Here is a 21,710-nt window from a genome sequence, read left to right as displayed (position 1 = left end):
TCAAAATAACCTCTAAGTTTAATAGTGAAAAATTTTTGTGGAACTTATACAGATAAGATCAAAGATTAGTCAAAGCTATATTTTAAGAGTAACTGTGTGGGGGATTAGAGATGTTAGTAGAGGGATACAAAACTTTAGGAAAAATAAACTCAAGTGATCTTTTGTAGAAGGGACTTACTACTTAATAATAACGTATTATATTCTGGAAATGCAAAGAGAGTAGATTTTAACTATTTTCACCACAAAAAGTAAGGATGTGGAGTAACCGCATATGTTAATTAGCTTGAGCAGAGTCATTTCACAATGTATACATACTTTGAAACATCATGCTGTACATGATAGACACTTTTAACTTCTCAATTAAACATACATTCATATATACATATGTATGTAAGTAAGACAATTAAGAACAAGGTTGGAAAGTCTTATCAGATATTATAGCTTATGAATCTAAAAATAATTGGGCAGAAGAATCTAGAGGTGCTCATGTAAATATAAAAGTTTTATACATTCTATTAAAATATGAATTTGAATTTTTAAATAATTTTTAAAATAATAGATAAAAATTTATGTGATGTTTCTATTGTTTTGATCAATTAATAACTATAATTCAATCTAGTAGAAAATATTAAAGTCTTATGAAAACAGTGAATGAAAACATTTTATTTATGTAAATTTTTTGCAGCAAAATGATAGGGTGAGCAATGACTTTCAAGCATAAAATTATGTCCATCAGTGGAACATTCTAGAGCTATATGGAATAGAAATAAGAGCTAACAAGAGGAAAGAAAAGATACATTTCTCAAAAGAAAAAGAGTTGATGCATAATTTTCTTTTAAGTGATTATGGGTATCAAAAGTGATAGTGTTTTGATTTTACTCAATACATTTTAAATATTTATATAACTGCTCTCTTTAAAAAAGAAAAAAATAATTTTAATAATTGGAAACCAGAACAAAACACCAACCAAAAGAAAGATGGAATAGCTATACCATTTAACTAAATAGGAAAGTCAAGAAACCTCCTAGGATATTGAGATTCAATATCTGGAATTTTAAGACTATGGCAATTCAAAATTACATATACCTAATAATACAGTCTCATGATAATGTAAAACAAAAATTAACAAGACTAAGTGGGAGGAAATTTAAAATTCTTTCAGTAACTGACAATAAAAGATGAGAAGAATGTTTAAGAAAACAGAAAATTTGAAAATATGATTAACAATCTTGATCTTATTGACATATGGGAAACACTGTACTCTAAACTGCACATTATACCTGCTTTTTGACAGATTATGAATAATTAATTGACTATATGATGGCTACATGTATAGTCAAAGGATTAATATCATACAGAATATGTCTCTGTACAAGGAACTGTTTAGAAATTAAGCAAAAAAAAAAAATTTCGAGGTAAGGGTCAAAGAAGGATCTAAGTGGAAATATTACATACCAATCGCTGACTAATATATGATCTATAAAATGTTTTGGTGGAATTTAATTGTGTAGTATATTTTTTAAATATAATTAAAGACCTAAATAAATCTATATTCATCTTTGATAAAGTTGAGTATTTTGATAAAATGCGTTTCTAGGAAGACCACATTAACAAAGTATTTAAGAAAAGAATAAAAAATTGAATAGGATAATAGTCTGATACAACATTAAAAAATTAGGAAGTGGACTCCTCTCCTGAAAGAATCTAGGCCCAAATCATTTGCAGATGAAACATTTTCAAGTTTTAAAGGAATAGTTTCTATTGTTTGAATTCTTCCAGAAAAATAGAAATGATTAAAAAAAGAAGATGTGTAAAATGATTGAAATATCTTAGAAATTTATTTTTTACTCAGTTTTGCTGTTTCTATTCAATAATATTTAGAACAGGTAAAATTTTGTGGAAAAGACAAAAATGTAAACAAATGTCTACCTAGAAAATCCAAGAGAAATAACTGAAAAAAACAACTGGAACAAGGGAGACAGGTAAAGTGGTATCACACAAAATAAGCAGCCTAAAATGATTATTTTTCCTAATCAATACAAATGTAACAATAAAAAATAAAAATTTCATTTCCAGTAGCATCATGTTATAATATACTTAGCAATTAATCCAACAAGAAATACTCAAGATACATAGGAAGTAAACTATAATTTTCTCTTTCCAAAATATGAGAAAAGATCTGAGTGGAGAAATGTTATTTTTGGTTCTTCCAAAATCATCCTCTGAATTTAATACAATTCCAAACAAAAACAAAAACAAAGAAAGAAAAAGTCCCATGTGTTCTTATTATGGCAAACCAATTCTAAAGATCATCTAAAGGATCAAAATTAAGAATGACCTAATATATCAGATAACAGTAAATCTGGTACTACAGATCTGCTTACCTAGATGTACATTTGGCATATGATAAAGTTTGCATTTCAATTCAATGGCCAAAGTGCAGGACAGGTTATTACATAAATGACGATAGAACCAGGATAGGGCTTCAGATGTATAAACAAGAATGAATCTTGAATTAATTAAATATATAAATTGTATATGATATAAATTGGGAAGGTCTTTTTAAAATAACACAGTACCAAAAATTCATAAAAGGAAAGACTTGACAGTATAAATGTCAAAGTTCTATAGAAGAAAGAACTAAGAAGTTTAAAAAATCCATTTTATATAAAGCACAAAAACAGGCAGAACCAATTTATGGATGTTAGAAGGACAAGGAGTAGTTACCCTGATCTTTAGGAGTGAGGGGGTTATTGCTATTAATAGGAAAGGAACAGGGCTGTAGGAGAGCACCTGGGGTCTTGGGAATGTAGTTCTTTAATGTTATGCTTCATGAGATTGGTTCAGATTGTAATATTTCAAAGAGTAAACACTTAGGATGCGGGCATTTTTCTGTATATATATATTATGGTGTGTTAAACAGCTGAGAATGGACACACATGATACTTATCTGTCTAGCTAGCTTCACAATTAGCAAATTGTCAGTACTGGTGACTTTAGGTATGGAAATGGCACAGGGGCTGAAGAGAGAAGAGACTGGAGGAGATCAAAATGAACTTCTACTTTTGGTTTTAAATTAATCTATTATAAATTTATACATATACATACATATATTTATCCAAGGGAGTTTATATAATAAAAAAAGTTCATAATAAATATATAGTTTATAATAAATATTTATTTATCCAAATATATATATATATTTATGCAAGGAAGTTGGTTTTTCTGTGTGGTCCTGGGGACTGAACATTGGAGCACTTTAACTACTGAGCTAGGTCACACCAGTCCTTGATATTTTTTAATTTTGAGATGGGATTTCACTAAGTTGCCAAGGTTGGTGTTGAACTTGCCAGCGTTCAAGGAGTTACTGGGATTATAGGTATGTGCTAACATGCCATAATAGAACATGTATTATTTGTATAATTTTTTTGAAAAGCTAGTGAAAAACTTAAAAAGGCCTGCATATATGACCTATAACGTAAGACTTGTGACTTATATTGAATCAAGATAATTCTATAGGGAGGGCATACTCTACCTGTGAATCTAATATGTTGGAAATTTCATGTGCACCAACATTTACTTCATCCAACTGCAAGCAAAACAAATTTCTGGCAACCTGTACAAAATCTGAAATGAACACATTTCAGTAAGAACACAGCATTTAATCTCATCTAAAAAACTGTTATCTTTCCACATAAAGTTGAAACTATGTTTTAGAACTAGTGCTTCAGATTTAACTTGCATAATTTATCTTAAAATTGTATTTGGCAAGTGATGGGTAAATGTAAGTTTGAATAAGTAAGGTTTTATCTCATTTTTGTTAATTTCACTAAAGTTAATAATTCAGTTAAGATAATAATAAAGCAAACATATCACAGATGTATTTAATTCTCCAACTCTTGTATTGTAAGTAGAACTTTCCCTGAAACATATGACAATATTATGACTTACGGCTTTTCTAGCTGGAAGAATCTGAGGTTTAGTAATAATAGCAGCAGCTACTGTTTACGTAACAGATGCTGCATGCCAGGCACAGTGCTTAGCAATTTTATCCTCACAACAACCTTTGAAGGGAGGTTCTCTTGTCTTTTTCATTTTATAGATGAATAAACTTGGGCTAACACAAGTTAACTGTCTTAACCTGCCCTTGGAAACTGAGAAAATAAAAAGCAGCAGTCTGAAACTTTCTCAGACACTGAGAGAGACCTATTTATCTATTTATCTTCAAAATTTTTAGTTTTGACTATTATATGTTTTAATTTCTAAGAATTTTTAAATAATATTCTTGGATTATTCATATTTTACAACTTTCTACTCTTATTTCATAGATGCATTGTCTTCATTTGTCTTTTTAAAGATGTTAAGTATAGTTTATATGATTAACTTCAAACTATATGACTCTCTCTTGCTCTTCATTTCTTCTTCTTTTCAAGTTCCTTTTTTCTGTTTGTCTGATACTTTGAGCTCTATATTTTCTGTTGGAAGATTTCTCCAAATATCTGGTAACCATTGGTTATAAGAATATATTTAAGAATCGGCACTAAAGAAGTTGGTTGAAAATTCTATATGCATATCTTGGCTTGTCAGATGGTAGGTTAAACTACAGGGCAATCAAGTGGCCAGTTGACATTTTTGTTCAGCTTCTTCAGACAGAATCCTACAATCTCCTGCCTACAGTTATAAACATGGCTGTAAATTTCATGGAGTAATCTGGGTGTGTGTTGTGAGTAGTGACTCACCATACACTCCCCCAAACTCCCTTGTTGCTGGCAATTATAGGGCCATAATCTCTCTGGTTTAATTTCTCAAGAAAATAAACTTCTTTTTCCCTAGAGGTGTAAGGGAGTGGCATTGCTAGCCAGCTTGAGAAGGGGCAGGGAACAGCATGTATAATTCTTCTTAGGAACATTTCTAACAATCCTGTTTCAAATGTGCTGCCTAAATGCAGGTTACTCAAGTACCTCATGTTTTCAGTTCCCAAGGGTCAAATCTACATGTTCTCCATTGTGATTGTGCTTAATCTCTGGATACTTGGGCTCTACCTGCCTCCACCCACTAATTCATTTACTGTACTTTTCCTTATCCACTTATGTCCTTGTGGTTTTGGTTATATATATGTTATTGTTCTTATTACTTTGGCATGATTTTCAGGAGGAAATGGGACCAAAATTATGTTTTTCATTGCTTCAAAACTAAAAGGCAGATTTTCTTTTTAGCAATATAGATGTCTTTAAAATGATACAATGTTGCATCCACCATATAAGAAAAGCATGAAATATTTAATGATGTCAGAGATGGAAAAAACTTTAACATTCAAGTATTACTGATAACAAAACAAGTATATGTGTAAAATATCCTTGGAAAATAATGTATCAATATGCATTGAAAGTCAAAATCACTTGTAAGGATTTATCCCAAGAAAGGGGATACATTCACAATAACACATACAGATTTGTAGTATCAGTTTTTGATACTACAAACCATCAAAACTATCAATAGTAGAAAGGCTTACTAAAATAAGCAGTATGTTATGCTGTCTGTAATAAGAATAATTATATAGGACCATAAATATATTTATATCATTTTAGCTGAAAAAAAGGAACTAGAACTAATCTGACAGAAGTAAAATTAGGACTTCTATATTTTGTGTTTGCTTCTTTTCTTATTAATAAAATAATCTTTATGCAATAAATATAAAATAATAAAGAATATGATAGACTAATGATATATTAGAGATGAGAGGTTCTAATGAAGTTTTCCTTTCTGCTCTTAATTCTAGCAGAATTTTTAGAGTACTGACATTAAGGATCTTTAAGTCAATGTGGTTTTACTTTTCATTCTCTCCTTCTAAAGAACAGTCATGTTTGGTGAAAATGGGTCAGGATAACTCTTTACTGAGTTTCTGTGATGTTCAACCTGATGAAACTACTATTACCTCCAAATGACACTGTCCCCGTTGAGTCTGCTTGTACTTGCTGTCTCAGGGCTTGGTGTTGCTCCTTTGTGGGCTTGATACCAAGATAATTTAGAGCCTGGAAGGAAAGGGACTCATGTAATAAAGCAAGTTTCCAAATCTTTAAAGAATAAAGCTTTTCATTGCAATTTTTACAACCCAGTGAAAAAAATCCACATTAGAAACAGTGACCCAAACTAAGTGCTCAAGGAAAGTCTGCTATTTAAGGATTAACTGTCTATAAAGGTTAGCTTTCTGATTCTATTGCTACCTCAATTTTTTTTTTCCAAGGCTAGTACTTTGGTTAATGCCAAATGTATAAGTATGGGCCTAGAACCAAAATTAAATTCTTAGCTGGGTGTGGTGGTACATGCCTGTAATCCCAGCGAATCAAGAGGCTAAAGCAGGAGAATCGCAAGTTTAAGGTCAGCCTTAGTAACTTAGTGAGGCCCTAAGCAGCTTGGTGACACCCTGTCTCAAAATAAAAATTAAAAAGGGCTGGGGATGTGGCTCAGTAGTTAAGAACTCTTGGGTTCAATCCCTGGTACCAAACCAAACCAAACCAAACCAAATCAAACTTTTAGTTTGACTTAGCAGAAGAAAAATAGCACAAGAATTCTATTAAAGTTAGATCTATAAGTAACACTCAAAAACATAAATAGTATTTGATTATTGTCTTGGAGAGCAAAACTGAAGTTGATAGGAATTGGGTTAAAGGGAAACTACTCTAATTTTAACATGTTTTAAGGATAGGTTTATACAAATAGTAAATAACAAACCTTTGGTGCCCACTTCTCTCTTTGTTAAGCTCTTCTCTTATGGGTAAAGTACCTTGTCCTTTTAGTACTCATTACTGATTAAAAATTCAGAGACTGCTAATTGTATTCCAATATCCATTCTCTCTGTGTTCTTTAGCAAAAAAATCAACCACAATTTCCTGGTAGAAATACTGTCATCCAGCTAAAAGACATTCCCTAGTCCCTTCAGCAGCTTGATGAGGTCATATGACTATGTACTAGTCAATGAAATATAAGGCAAGGTCCTGGAGACCATTTCTAGGAAGTTTCTTTTCCAAAGTAGAATTAAGCACTTCTTGGCCCTTTTCCTTTTCTCTTTTGGCTTAATTATTAGATAAAGGGAGGAGTGGGAGGGGAAAGAAAGAAGGGAAGACAGGAAGAAGAAAAGGAAGGGGAAGGGAAGAGAAAGAAGAAAGAGAAAACATTGCTAGAATTTGAGCAGTTATCTTGGTTCATAAAGTACCTCAATTAAGATGGTAAAACAGAAAGGCAGTTGAAATGTGGGTCCCTTGCACTATAAAGCCTCCATGTCTGCCCTGGACTATTTTTTTTTTTTTTTTCAGGTTTCTTGGTGTGAGAGAAATAAAATTTTATTGGAAACCATTATTATTTTGGATTCTCCAAATATATATACATATAAAATATATACATATATATATCAAAACCTGTCTTAACCAATGTACAAGGATGCCCTATTATTGGATTCTAGCAAGAACAATATATAGTATCAATCACATCACAACTAAAAGGGAGTTAGTTTAATATTGGTAATTATTCCTTACAAATTTATTTTCCCTTTGTAGTATGTTCAACCCATATCTCATTTCATTCACCAAATATTTATACAGTGCTTACTATTTGTCAGGCACAAAACTAAATACAAGGGATAGACAAGATACATAGTCCCTATCAAAGAGTTTATGGCCTGCAGGGTGGGAATAAGATATATGAATAAATGTAGTAACTACAGTACATAATTTAATACAAGTGTGCACAGGGTGTGCTATTGCAAAAAGCAACTAGTTAATGCATATGCATGCAATTTGACTGGGCACAGTGAAAGTAGGAGACAGGAGGCAGAATATCAGGAAAGATTCTTCCAAAAGATTCTTAGTTTTAGTTATCATCACCTGCCTGCTCTGTGGAAAGTCATAAATATTTGCCTTGTGTACATGGAATAATAATTCTGAGCTTTTGTGTGTTTTCCTCTCCAGTTATAAAAATGTTCCAAATACTATCCCTCAAAAAAAACAAACAGAAGAGAATAATGCCAAAAAATTCATGTGCTTGCTATCATCAAATATATCATATATTTACCTGAAATTTACATATACATATATATGAAATAAAACTATAGATTTAGTAGAAAACTTTCTCTATTATTCTTAAGCAGCAACCAACATTCTAGGGTTGGTGTATCTTCCTGTCTATACTTGAATGTCATTTACTATATAAGCATGTATCCCCTAAATAATATGTACTTGAATTTTGTGCATTTAAAATTTTACGAGTAGTATAATCTAAAATGATCAACTCTACAATTAGTTTTATTTTACATCAACTTTATGACTCCATAATTGCTCAATATTATCTGTAAAACTAGTTTACTTATTTTAACTGTACATGGTATTTCATTGTGTGAATATATTATAACTTATTTATTATCTATAAGAAAAAATGTATTATCCAAAAGCCCCCTGATTGATGGACTCTTCTAATTACTCTGATCTGTATTTTGATGATGAAACATATATGCCTCCTTTTGTAAATGTGTGAACATTTCTCTACAGTAAATGCTTAGAGCAAGTGCTGGGTCATAGGGATATACAGTGACAACTTTATTAGATATTGTTGAATTGTTCTTCACACTGGTTGTACCAATTTAAGCACACCAAAAGTATATAAGCATTCTTGTTTTCTACATTTTAACAGCATTTGCTGTTTTCGCACTTTCACTTTTGTCAGTATATTGGATGTGAAATATTATGTTGTTAATTTGAATTCTCTTAATTACGAGTGAGAGTAAACATTTTTTTCATGTTCATTAGCAGTGTTTCTGACTCATAAATTATTTAAAATGTTTTAAATTTTTACAGTGTTTTAAGATGTATCCTTTGTTACTGATTACTAATTTGAAGGCAGTCTTCCAGCACTGACAATCAAAACTTCCTAGACATTGCCAAATGTACCCTGAGGAGAAAAATCATACTCCCATCTTTGAGAACCACTGCTCAACAGACAAACACTATTAACAACTTGGTGTCTAATTTTTCAGGCTTTTTCTTTGAACACAGTGCCAATATATGCTCATATAAATCATGTAGTTTGCACAAATTAAGTTTCATTATAGTATTCTATGATTAAAAATTATCAATACATCATAGCTTCCCATTGTGTACATTTTAGATCTACTGCATGCTTTTAAAAAAAGTTGTAATAATACTGTCTAGACTGAACTTTTATTGAAGTATTTAATGGTCACTTAGATTACATACGTCCCTCTCAAGACACAGGGATATAGTGAAAAATGTGAACAAACAGATCTTTCTAAGTTCCCTTAGTTTATTACTATTAGGCCATATCCCCTTTGTCCAATCATACTCCTCCATGACTGTCCACCTTCACCCCAAATATAAGCATAAAATTACACAGATCGGGCTATTTCTTTGGGTCTCCATTGTTGAAGGCTCCTGTGTCATATAAAATTTATACTTATATTCAATAAATTTGTATCTATTTCTCTTGTTAATCTTTTGTGTTATAGGTGCTTCTGCCAGTCATGAACTTAGTGATAGATGAGAAAAGTAATCTTTCCTCTCCTAGAAGCAAAAATCAGGTGCTTAAACAGAAGGAGGTACTATGGGTGAAGAAACATCATCTCGTTGATAAAACATGAAACAGATAAGCTCATAGTGCAATAAAAGTGATAGTTAGTGCTACAGATATGCAAAATAGCACAGTATTTATCACAGTTAGCAAAATTTGGATGAAGAAGAAATTGAGTCAGCATTTGAAGGAGACTTCAAATTTCAGATTTCAGTGAGAAAGACAGGACTGAGCAAAGGTTGGGTAAGTACATACACACTGTGCTTGTTCATTCTAGCTTCACAATTACATCTTCTTTCTGAAATGTGAAACAAATCCACAAAAACTCACAGGAATGTAGAGGCTGTGGACTTTCAGCTTTATATCTATTTCACATTAAAAATTAAAAAAGAAAAAAGGGTTGTCTCTCCTGAAGAGAGCCCTTAATAATGTGTATTCCTTACTTTACCTCAAAGGCATCTCTCCCCATATTGCCCCATTCTCTCTTTAATATGTATCTACGTTCCTAAATAAACCTCTGTGCCTTTGGAAAAATAAAAAAGGATGTAGCTCATTCTCTTTCTCAGATCCTGGTTACCTTAAGTGAAGTTTTAAAGTGCATTCTCACCTTTAATTTCCCCTTTTTACAATCATCCTAAGTGTCCTTTACATGTGTAAGTGTCAGAACAGGCAGGAAGACCGACATGAGCACGGGGATGGGAAGAGGAAGGACAGGACTCACTCCATGGTGACAGAGGAAAGAGCATTTCACTCTGTGTGACGGAAAACTGCCTCCTTTGGGGTCAGACACAACCTATCAAAACTAAAGAACATGGGCCTTAACCAGCTTCAGGACTTCCACTTTGGGGCACATGCAGAACACAAGGCACTGTTATTTTGGTGATGGGGCTCGCTGTGATATCGTTTACATTGCAGTGTGACCGATGCCACTCCATGGGTTTTACTTAGGTACTAATGGAGACCTGCTTTACATTCTTGGGGGTGTACTTTAACTTAACTAAATAAACCCTTTATGCTTATGCTATCTGTGTCTCCTGACAAATCCTTCTTTCGAGAAGGCAAGAACTAAGGAACCCATCACAAGGTAAAGAAGTCTTCAATGCTCTGCTCTCCTCAGAAAAGGTTTTCTTTTACTCTTTTTCTCTGTGGTGCTGGTCTTGGGATGCATAGCATGGTGGGCAAATGCTCTACCTTTGAGCTACATGCCCAGTCTTCCTCATGACCATATTTTAGTGTCTCAGTACACCACTAAAATCTTTTTAAATTTAAGGACTATTTTGTTGTTTAGGATTCAACAAGTCTTTTCTTAAAAAAAAAAAAAAATGAACAAAGGGAGCTGTTGTAGTTCAGTGGTAGAGCACTTTCCTAGCATGTGTGAGACACTGAGCTCGATCCTCAGCACCACATATAAATACAGGTATAAAATACACACACACACACACACACACACACACACACACACACACACACATTGAACAATGGAGTGTTACTTCATTGCATTTGTTGTGGTTATATATGAAACCACATATACTTTGTCTCAATTTATTCCATGTTCCCATCAATTCTAGATTGCAAAACATATCTTCTTATTGCAGAAGAGAAAGAAACTGATTAATCTGTAAGTCAACTTAGTTACAAAGGTTTTATTTCTACTTTGTATTAGCAAAACACCATGAACTGTCAAATGCAAGAATTAATTAAATAATTTAAACCCAAACTGCCATTAATTTAACTGCAAATAAGTAACTTGAGGAAAAAATGGCCCCAGTACTTTATCCTCTCAATGAATGAGAGTACTTCTTTTCTGTTGTTGTATTCCAAAGAAGAAAAATGAAAATTTAAGGGATTTACCATTTCCAGTTTCTCTGTCTTAAGGCGAACAGAGGGATTTAGGGAAATCTTCTTTCCCTGTGGTCCATAATTATCAGTCCAGGCAGGAGCAATATCTAAGAGACAACAGGGTGCACATTAATTGGAAACTTAATTGGAATAGAACTTTTCATTTGACAGGATGTGTTCTGGGCTCCTGCTGTTCAAAAATAATTCTGGTTAATCAGTTGGCAGTTTTCACTTTTGTTTTCATGATTTTTTTTTCTGTAAGTTTAAAATGCATCATATAAATCAGCTTTACTTGAGCCCTCAAAGATATAAAAAGAGTACCAATTATGCACTGTGAAGTCCCATGGAAATATTAAAAGACAAACATACATCTCAACACTATGACCATCATTGTAAGATTAAAAAGTCTTTTTTTTTTTTTTTTTCCAAAAAAAAGACCATACTAAATATTCCAAAAGATCATGATCTTAAACTGGCAAAAATGATTTTGTTCTGTGAAATTCTGGAAGTACTCTGGAAAAACCCATGAATGCAAATCATTTCAAGTCTGCATTAAATCACATAAAATATGACAGAAACATAAAACTTTTTGACCTAAAGATAAAAGTCTTATTTTACAGAAGGGTTATATTTTAAGAAGATAAGTAAACTTTTAAGAACTGAGGGTAATATACTTCTCACCTATTTTCCTATACCTTTTCAATAAACCCTGTTCTTGTCCTTGATTATGCCTTTGTCCTTGTCACACGAATAAGTAATCAGGTGTCATAAGAGGACAGAACTTGAAAAACTAGGCGGTTTGTTAAAAAAAAATTCTATAAAAATTTATGTCAATCCTTATTATCTGAATTGTCACTATATTCCAAATACACTTTTAAATGGTATTTTACTAGTTCTACATAGAAACAAGAGGAAGAGAAAAAAACTTCTTAAAATGTCACATCTTTATGCAGTGTTTTAATTTTTTTTAATTTCTCAGAGCATCTGTCTCTAAGTACAAAATGATTTGCATTCTCTTTCTTAAGAACATAAGAAGTGCATATGAAAATAAATAGTCTTCCTCTAAACCTTTAACACATCCTCAACATTCTATGTAAAATCTTTAATATAGCTTATAGGTGTCAAGATTATAAAAAAAAAAAAATGGTTACTGACTTTAAGCTCCAAATGGAAATAAACCTTAGAAAGATTGATTTTAGTATAACAGAATTTTATAATTCTGATAAAAGCAAGAAAATTTCCTTTGTTATGACATCGAATTGTTGTGTATAGGTTAAAAAATATTAAAGATTATTTTTTCCTGAGAAATTCTATAGCAAACCTACAATGTGGCATAAAAGATCATTATGGAGTGAAAAGTTATGAAAGATCAAACAGCAGGTAAGTCAACTTTAGTTTTCATCTTTTAGATTTGGACTTGACTTTCAGCTTGGTACCTGACCTGCAATTAAGGCCACTAAGTGGACCCAAACTAACCTAGTTATGGCCTTGCTAAGACTAACTCTAAGTTGAATTACTCAGTTAAAGAGTAAATGTGTGGAAGGGATGCAGAAATGAGAGCAAGGGGAAGAGAGGAGGAGAGGAGGAGAGACCGAGACACACACAACAGCCACACAGGTGAGGTATGCATTCACCTATATGCATCATGCCTATTGTCATGTTTCCCTATATCTGAGCATAAAAATTTGCTATGTCTAATAGTGGAAATAACAAGAGATTAGCTCATATTTATGCTTATTTCTAGCCAGGGAGTGAACTGATTCTTTTACATATTTAAGCTCACTAATCTTCACAATAACACATGATATAGGTGTTCCTGTTTTGAACCCAAAGACCAAGGTCCAAAAAGGTAAAGAAACTGGCCCACGGTCACACAGCTAGTACATAACAATGTTATGATTCTAATCTCTTGTCAATACAGAAACTAGTAATCTTAATTGTTAATAACCTTTTTTTAATATCAGTGTTCTCGTCTGGATAGTAAGAAGAATAATCTCACATGAACTGTAAAGAAAAACTACTACAAAAAATGTATTGCTAATATTAACACACAGATACAGTGTTAATAGAAGATTTAACCCCACCCCCAACTCCATTTAACAATATGCAGTCCCGGCTTAATAAAATGTTGTTTTCTTTCTTCCTCTAAATCTTTACTGGTGAGTTAAAGTCTTAAGAGGGTCTTGTGAATAAGACCAGCATGTTCTGGCAATTCAGAATCGCTTGACTCAAAAAGTACCTCATAGACAGTCTGCCTCATTAGCCAATCACATCTCTTTAACCCAGCAAGCTCTTCACTTGCTCCTCTCTGGGGGAGGGGACTTTTCAAAAGCATATTAGTCTCTCGGATCTTCTGTTCCAATTCCTCTTTTTAGAAGCAGAAGAAAGGGAATGTTTTACAAGGGCAGGGTCAATACCATTTGATTAGTTCCCTGAACCCTCAAAGGATATTTTTCCCTATTAGTACTTTGTTTCATTTCAAAAGATTTCATGCAGAGGAATTAAGGCTTGTGCCATTGTTAAAATAATGATAGTATTTCTTATTCCCTTAGCAATGTCTTTACTGTTAGCTGACCCACAAACTCATGTGTTATTCAACTTACGGCAATAGTAAACAACTCTGAATTCTGAAATAAATTTATAAGATAGGATAGACAGATTATTTAAAAAATGTATTATAGTGACTTAAAAAATTCTAACCAATTTTATAACTTGGAATGACTGAGATGGGAGCATAGGTAGAGCTACCTTGAGGTTAACATTAAAACATGTTCATTTTTGGGTTAAGGAAGTCTAGAAGTGACTAAGGTTCTAATTTGGAAACAATCTAAAATTAAGTACTTATAACAGAAAAAAAAAACCACAATATATGTAAGATACTTAGAGATAATTATTTAGAGTTGAGTTTACTTCTCCTTGCCGTGCTTCCTGCCCAGAAATATCTTATCTCCTATATTTATGTGGAAGTAAGAAAATGGGAATGAGTTAATGTTATTTTTAAACCTAGAAAATATTCCATTTTAATATTTACTTTATATTAACTTACACACTCAAAATATTTTTACATTAATTATTTTCCTATTATAGAATCTAGCATCATTTCTTAGTCAATGGTATAAAATTCTCTCACTTTATTAATGATTACAAGATCTCTTTGCTCTAATCAGACCTGCATTTTAAGGTCACCTGACACCTGGTTCATTCTAGTTCTGTGCCTCTCTTTCTTTCTTTTTTTTTTTTTTTTTGGTACTTGTTGCTGGGGATTAAATCCAGTGGTGGCTCTACCAGTGCACTACTTCTCAGCCCTTTTTATTTTTTTATTTTGAGACAGGGTCTTGCTCAGTTGTCTAGGCTGGCCTTGAACTTGCAATCCTCCTGCCTTAGCCTCCCGATTCACTGGGATTATAGGCCAGAACCACCATGCCCGGCACTCATGGTGCTTTCTGAACTTGGGATAATCTCTTGACTGTGTACCACTTCCTTTAAGGTTTGGATAATGTTGGATATTTGCTAAGGTATTTTTCTTAACTGATTTCAGCATATTGTAACAAATGCCTTAACTATATATTAGTTTTGGGGGTTGAAGGAAAGACACAAAATTGAATCAAATGTTGGAAGTTTTCACTTTGCTCTAAAAACATGCCCTGGAATATTATCTGAGCTACAGACTAATGATTCTGAAATATTCATAATAATAATAACAGCAAGATTTTCTGAGCATATACTATGTTTCAATTACAGTGTTAAATGCTAGACATTCATGATCTTTAATCCTCATAACAACCCCAGGAGGCAACTATTTTAAGGTTGCAGAGTTAATAAACTGGGTTGGGATTTGAAAGTCTAAGTCTGGGTTCAGAACCTGGTAGTAATCACTGTAATCACTGTTTACATTATACTCAGACTACTCACTATTTCTTCAATTCACTTTGTTCATGTCTTTACGTTATTTGTGTGAAGGTGTTATAAAATCAGCACACATACATACATTAACCAATCAAATATATAGATGTAATTAAATACTTTCTAATTTGAATAACAAAGAATTTTAACCTCCTGATTTAGCTCACAATATGCCACTCTTATAGAAGAATCTTAATTTCTTCAAATTCCTACTGTACTGTTTTCTACACACATATTTAGTAAATGCTTACTGAATTAATAAATGGCTTAAAGAGGCACTGAGTAGTTCAGTTATTTCAAATATTGAAAACAGATCATATAAATGCTACATAATAGTGTTTATGATATAATCAAGGAATAATAGACCTAGACTTCTGTCATCAAACAATGTTGATCCCACATCTCCTTATATTCTTTGCTTCATTCATCTAGCTTTTTCTTCCCACTCAAAAATAAAAATAGTATAATAATAGCCTGGACATTAATTACATAAAGGGCATACTGCTAACAAAGTTTCTAGGAGTCACTAACTTAAAAGGAATATAATTTTTGTAAAGATTGCTATAAATCCTTTGACAGGTACTCTTCTGAATCCAAGGAAACTACTATGAAATCTAGCAAAAATTCTTTTTTGGGGGGAATTAAACCCAGGGCTTTATGCATGCTAAGCACAAACCCTACCACTGAGCTATATCTCTAAACCATGTAAGGTAGCAATTCAATTTAAGCTAATTCTCTTTGCAAGTCTCAGGTTGATAACACTGTTAAAAATTAAAATATATGGGTGTTAATCTGCTATATAATTTAGTAACATGTAATTAGCTTTTTGTTCATATTAAGTACAGTTTTTAAATTATTGTTTTCTTTAACTTTTGGACATAATTTCAAGGTACAATTTTTGATTAATACTTGGGCCAATGAACACTTTATTTGTAGCTTGATAAAAGTCCTTTTCTTTATAGGTAGTTTAGACAAGTATTGCTTTATTGTTTTAAAAAGTCCATAAATCACTTTAGGGTAATTAGAACCCATTAATGTTGAATTTACAACACTGATGGCCTTTGTAATTCATATTCATATGCTTTCTTAAAAGAAGTCTATTTTCTTAAACTGTGTTCCTTTTTGCAATGTGTTTTTTTTTTTTTTGAAAGATGCATTTAATATACCTCATCAGTATTTCACTAAAAGGGCAAGGTAACCTAATCTTGATTTATAGAAGGGTTTTCATCATTTGGTTTCAACAATTCATTAACTACTACAGTTTCATAGACTTTTATGAAAATGTATCTCTTAAAATTTCAATCTTTGTTTAGGGCAATTTCCAATAAAAGTCATAATCTAACAGGGATCACTGATATACACTCATTTTACTTTTTTATTCATTGACAGAAAAAAGGCATAATATACTCTTCTTTAAAGTCTATTAAATCACATTATGTACTCTACACTGAGAGAAAGAAATTGAAAAAAATGGCAGGAAAGAGGAATTAAATATGTATTTACCTGAATTAGGCATATCTGTAGGGCTGTTGTCTGTAGAAGTAATTGGAGTATATTCTATTTTCTTGTATCCAGTTTTTATCTGTGGAAGAAAATGAGAAACATGCAATGTCATTTTCTAAAGCAGGTCAAAGATCAGATGAATGCTTATGTAAACATAAAATATTGGTTGGTTACAGAGATTAAAGTAATATTCTAAAAAATATGGGACCTTTCATATTCATCTTCAAACAAAGTATTTCAGAATTAAAGGTTAACAGTTGCTTTAGCTTTACCATGTCCAAGGACAGGATCATATAAGGCCACATTCTTACCTTTCAATATATCATAACTCCAAATGACAATAAGGGCCCAACAAATTTTATACTGCTTTTGATCAGCATGTACCTGAAACTAAAGTTACCCTTAAGGAATTCATTTCACTACTGAAAGCCCCCAAGTTTCCTATTTGATTTTGCAGCTAACACAGATTTAAAGAATATATGCTGTTTTTGATAACTATGATTTAATATGGTAAAGCAGCAGTTAATAATGATTATATTAATTTTGATATTAGAAATTCCCCATTTTTATGTTTCCAATAAAGGCAAGTGTTTTCTAACACACACGAAACAACATTACCTACATAGACTGGATGATTAGGACTAACCTCACTATGTAGAAAAGAAGCTAAGGAATAACAATCAAAACAATGACAAATCATTGTCTGGCTCTATCAAGCAGAAAACAAATAATTAACAAAACTTTATTAGCAACTGTCTCAAACTAAATATAACTTTCCTAACAGTTTTGAGTGATATCTAGATATATCTCCATTGTGCCATTTTAGACATGCTGGTATTTTATAATTGATTATGCTTCTGGATACAGGACACCTGGCTTGAAAATCATATTTATTGATAACAGCATAAAATCTAGAACAAAGAAAAAAAGAAAAAGTCTCTCAAAGAAACACTAATTTCTTAAGAAACAGTATGGCCAAAATCACATTCTGTATCTATTTTTTTGGAGGGCAGGGGGTACTAGAGATTGAACTCAGGGGCACTCAACCACTGAGTCACATCCTCAGCCCTATTTTTTTGTACTTTATTTAAAGACAGGGTCTCACTGAGTTGCTTAGTGCCTCACTTTTGCTGAGGCTAGCTTTGAACTCTCGATCCTCCTGCCTCAGCTTCCTGAGTCACTGGGATTGGAGGCATAAAATTCTATATCTATTTCACCAACATAAAAACACAAAAGGGATTTATGGATCCATCATCTAAACAGAGAAACTTACAATTACCTGACCCATCTTAGTAGAAGGTAAAATGGCATCTTGAGCTTTTGGAGTAGATGAGGTCTTTGGAATTAGTATTTCAGGGGGAGAAGGAAGAAGACTAAATGTCGAGGCCTGAGGTCCATATTCTCCTGAAGCTTGTAAAAGGGATGAGCATGACACATTTTCTGGATGGCTGCCATCAGATTTTTGTCTTATGAATGCTATCTCCCAAGCAGATTCTGACCTAGCATTAAAAAGAAATCACTTTATAGATATGTAATGGATATGGTACAACTGAACTCTAAGATAATGTTAGAAAAATTATTAAAATATTTCTTTAAGCATCTGAAGTACTTAAAACATCTTTGCTATTTCTGAAGAGACATGCTAAATGACTCATTCTATCTTATGCATAGAAACGTTACCTCAACTTGGCTCTGGTAATTATGCTTCTTGCTTCTTCAAATGATACACCAATCATAGATTCCTTGTTTACTGAGACAAGTTGATCTCCTGGCTTCAAACGTCCATCCTAACAAAAACAATGCATTAACAAAGAAACTAATGAAGTGGGTTTTAAAAAACTTAATTGGTACAATTTATAGCGATAAAAAGTTTTTGTGAAGAATGTTTTCAAGAGTCAAAAAGACCTTACAGAATCTCAACAGGATAAGGTTTAAAGCCTGGTTTGGTAACACACATGAGTGAAATTTGCATGCCAAGGAATCCTGCCTATATTAAGTATTAGGCCTGTATTTTGAAATGGAGACCTGTTTTAAAAGCTTAAGCACCATGAGGCTGATACAACTTAGATTCTGTGAAAAAGCCAGTCAAATACTCATGGGATATTTCAGAATATTTTAAGATTCATTCATGTTTATTTGTGAGCATTCCCACATCATTTCTGGGATAAATGTGGGCTAGATTTTTAAACCAAAGACTCTTAATTATATATTGATTTATCCACATTTCAGCTCTTGATCAAATATCTTCTTTACCAAACTGTCTGTCCCTCCTGTGATAGGCCTAATTGGCTGTGTGTACAGTATTAGCCATATCCTGCTAATCATGAGCAATGCTAACTGGAGGCCTGGAATTGCTTTGTCAAGTCCTGGTTTTACTTATAACTAGTCTAAGTGACCAAGACCATTTCAACTATAAAATTTACTGTGGTTGTTTTTCCCTCTTAATTCAAATTGAAATGAGAAAATAAGCTCTATATTCTTTTTCATTTCCTAAGATATTTCTCCATTTATTCTTAGTACAAAGGCAGGAAGTGTTATTCTATAACTATGGGAAAAGCTTATATAGGTACTGTGGTTTGGATCTTGAGTGTCAAACAAAGGCCCATGTATTAGAGGTTTGGTTCCCAAGTGGCACTATTGGGAGGTGGTGGAAATTGGAAAAGGTGGGGCCTAGTGGGGTCTTGGGGTCATTAGGGGAATGCCCTTTGGGACCCCAGTCTCTTTCTCTTTCTCTGTTGCTTCCAGGTCATGAGGTAAGTGGTTTTGATCCACCATGTATCTTGCCATGAGATGCTGCCTTAGACCCGAAGGGGTGGACCAACCAATCTAGACTGAAACCTCAAAATCTGAACCCAGGTAAACCATTTCTCTTCATAAGTTGATTATTTTCAGGTATTTGTGGTAGTGACGGGAAACTGATTAACATATATGGTTAAAATGGTAGATTTTTTCATCTTGATAGTACTGAAATAACTTTTGGAAATTCAAGGAAACATCTTGCTTTAAAGTTTTATCTACAAAAACATATTCCTGGGAAAACTAATTATTGGTCTGAACCATAGTACTTATAAAAATGGTGATTGATGGCTATTTTATTTCTAAATAACAAGTTATTCCTGTTTTCTTAAAAAGATATGTGGTATTATCTCTTGCATTGACTAATGAATATATATAAAAACTAAAGAAGCATAAAACATTCATCAAGAGATTTTATAGGAATATGTCATCCCAAAATACTGTGCTGTAATTTTTTTAAATGTCTTGTTTTTTAATATAGCAGACTATCTCAATACTGGCTGGATTAAGTTGAAGAATTTTTTTGTTAAAAAAAAAAGATGTCATCATCTAAATACATTCTGACCTTATGATCCTCTGAAATCTAAACATTAAAAAACTTCAACCAAAAGAGGCAATTTGATTTTAAAATATATGAAATTTGCAAACTAACTTGGCTTTCTACAAATATGTAATTAAATAACTTCTAAGTCAGAACATAATACACAATAGCTATAATTATAAGTCATTTTCATCTCTTATATTTGATAAATGTATGGGGAGAAATATACAATAACAATTCTAGAACAGAAATATGGAAAAAAAATCTTCCATATGGATCCTTCTTACATGCTCAATAAAACAGAATATTTGATTTTCTAAGATTTTATAAACATGGTTCTGCATTGCCTGGGTCCAAGTCTTATTAACAATTGTTATATATGTGTGTAAATCAATTATACCAAGACTATTTTCAGACATTTATGTACATTAGCCTGTAATTTAATATGCTAAATTTTAGTTTTTAAGGATATATGTTCACTGAAGGCTAAAATGAAATAGTAACTAACAAGGAAGATGACCTCTTTTATTAAAGATAAGGCTAATAAAAGTTAGGAAAGAATAAACAAAATTCTGGGGAGGATTTATTTCTGGAGGGTGAGAGGGTATGTAATCAGGGGAAAGCACACAGAAAGCCTGAACAGTACTTATATTTTCTTTTTTTTAAGTCACTCTAAGTGGATTCATAGGTGTTCATTTTATTATGTTTCATAAATTACATGTTCCATGTTCTTCAGCATGTGTCGAACATTATATTATAAAAAAGGAAATAATTTTTCCATCCCTCAACACAAAAGGACATTTCATGCAGTTTGCCCCAATAATGTACCTAAATATCTGAGTCATTTTCTGGTTCTAGATTCCAGAACTGGTACTGGAAGTAAAGATCAAATAGATTTTTTTTTTTTTTTTTCCCCACAGTACTTGGGATTGAACCCAGGGCCTTGTGCTTCTGAGGAAAGTTATATCTCCAGCCCAAGAATTTTTAATTTACATTTTAAAAATAAATGTCTATCATTGTTAATCCACTTCCTTATTAGAACCATGTTAACTAAGTAGATTTTAATTAAAACTTAATGACTATATTACTACTGACTTATACCCCGAAGTTTAGAGGCAAAAAGAAAAGGCAGGGAGAAAAATAAACTGTGTTACTTGATAACAACATTTAAGATGCTGACAGGGCAGAAAGTTTTTGTTTTTTTAGAGTTGTGGCAAAGAATAAAAATTAGGCTATTCTGTTTCAATATAAATGTCCTCAGTATTAATAGTTCCGTCCTTTTATTAAATTTCCTTGGAAATAAGAAATTCCACAATGATGACTATAAATCATATGGTAACTATCTTTCACTTGGGTGGTAGCCTGTGGAGGATAGAACATGATGAACATCAGGTAGAACTGAATTTGCTCTGCAAATTACTAGCTAGATCTTCATGAACAGATGGGAAAGAAAGACAGGATGGAGAAGCTCACTATCTTGTTCACTATAAACTTGAACCAAGTTCTAAATTATCTGGAGATAACTCCAGTATACGTGTATCTTATAGAAGTC

At 32.4% G+C, this 21,710-nt stretch overlaps 1 protein-coding gene across 4 annotated transcripts in view; it reads right to left on the bottom strand.

Annotated features, from left to right (window-relative positions):
* Positions 1–21,710, bottom strand: part of STXBP4 (syntaxin binding protein 4) — a 165,150-nt gene that overhangs the window by 115,985 nt on the left and 27,455 nt on the right. For all 4 annotated transcript variants that reach the window (XM_079131411.1, XM_079131409.1, XM_079131412.1 and 1 more), the window contains 6 exons: positions 18,502–18,608; positions 18,101–18,320; positions 16,822–16,900; positions 11,428–11,522; positions 5,936–6,032; positions 3,536–3,627 (listed from right to left, as the gene is read on the bottom strand). In XM_079131411.1, the coding sequence (XP_078987537.1) occupies positions 3,536–3,627; positions 5,936–6,032; positions 11,428–11,522; positions 16,822–16,900; positions 18,101–18,320; positions 18,502–18,608 (690 nt within the window). The remainder of the gene's footprint in view (positions 1–3,535; positions 3,628–5,935; positions 6,033–11,427; positions 11,523–16,821; positions 16,901–18,100; positions 18,321–18,501; positions 18,609–21,710) is intronic.

The sequence above is a fragment of the Sciurus vulgaris genome, assembly GCF_902686455.1.
Source record: "Sciurus vulgaris genome assembly, chromosome: 3".
NCBI lineage: Eukaryota > Metazoa > Chordata > Mammalia > Rodentia > Sciuridae > Sciurus > Sciurus vulgaris.
The sequence above is the reverse complement of the archived record's forward strand: the minus strand, read 5'-3'. Positions and strand labels throughout refer to the sequence as shown.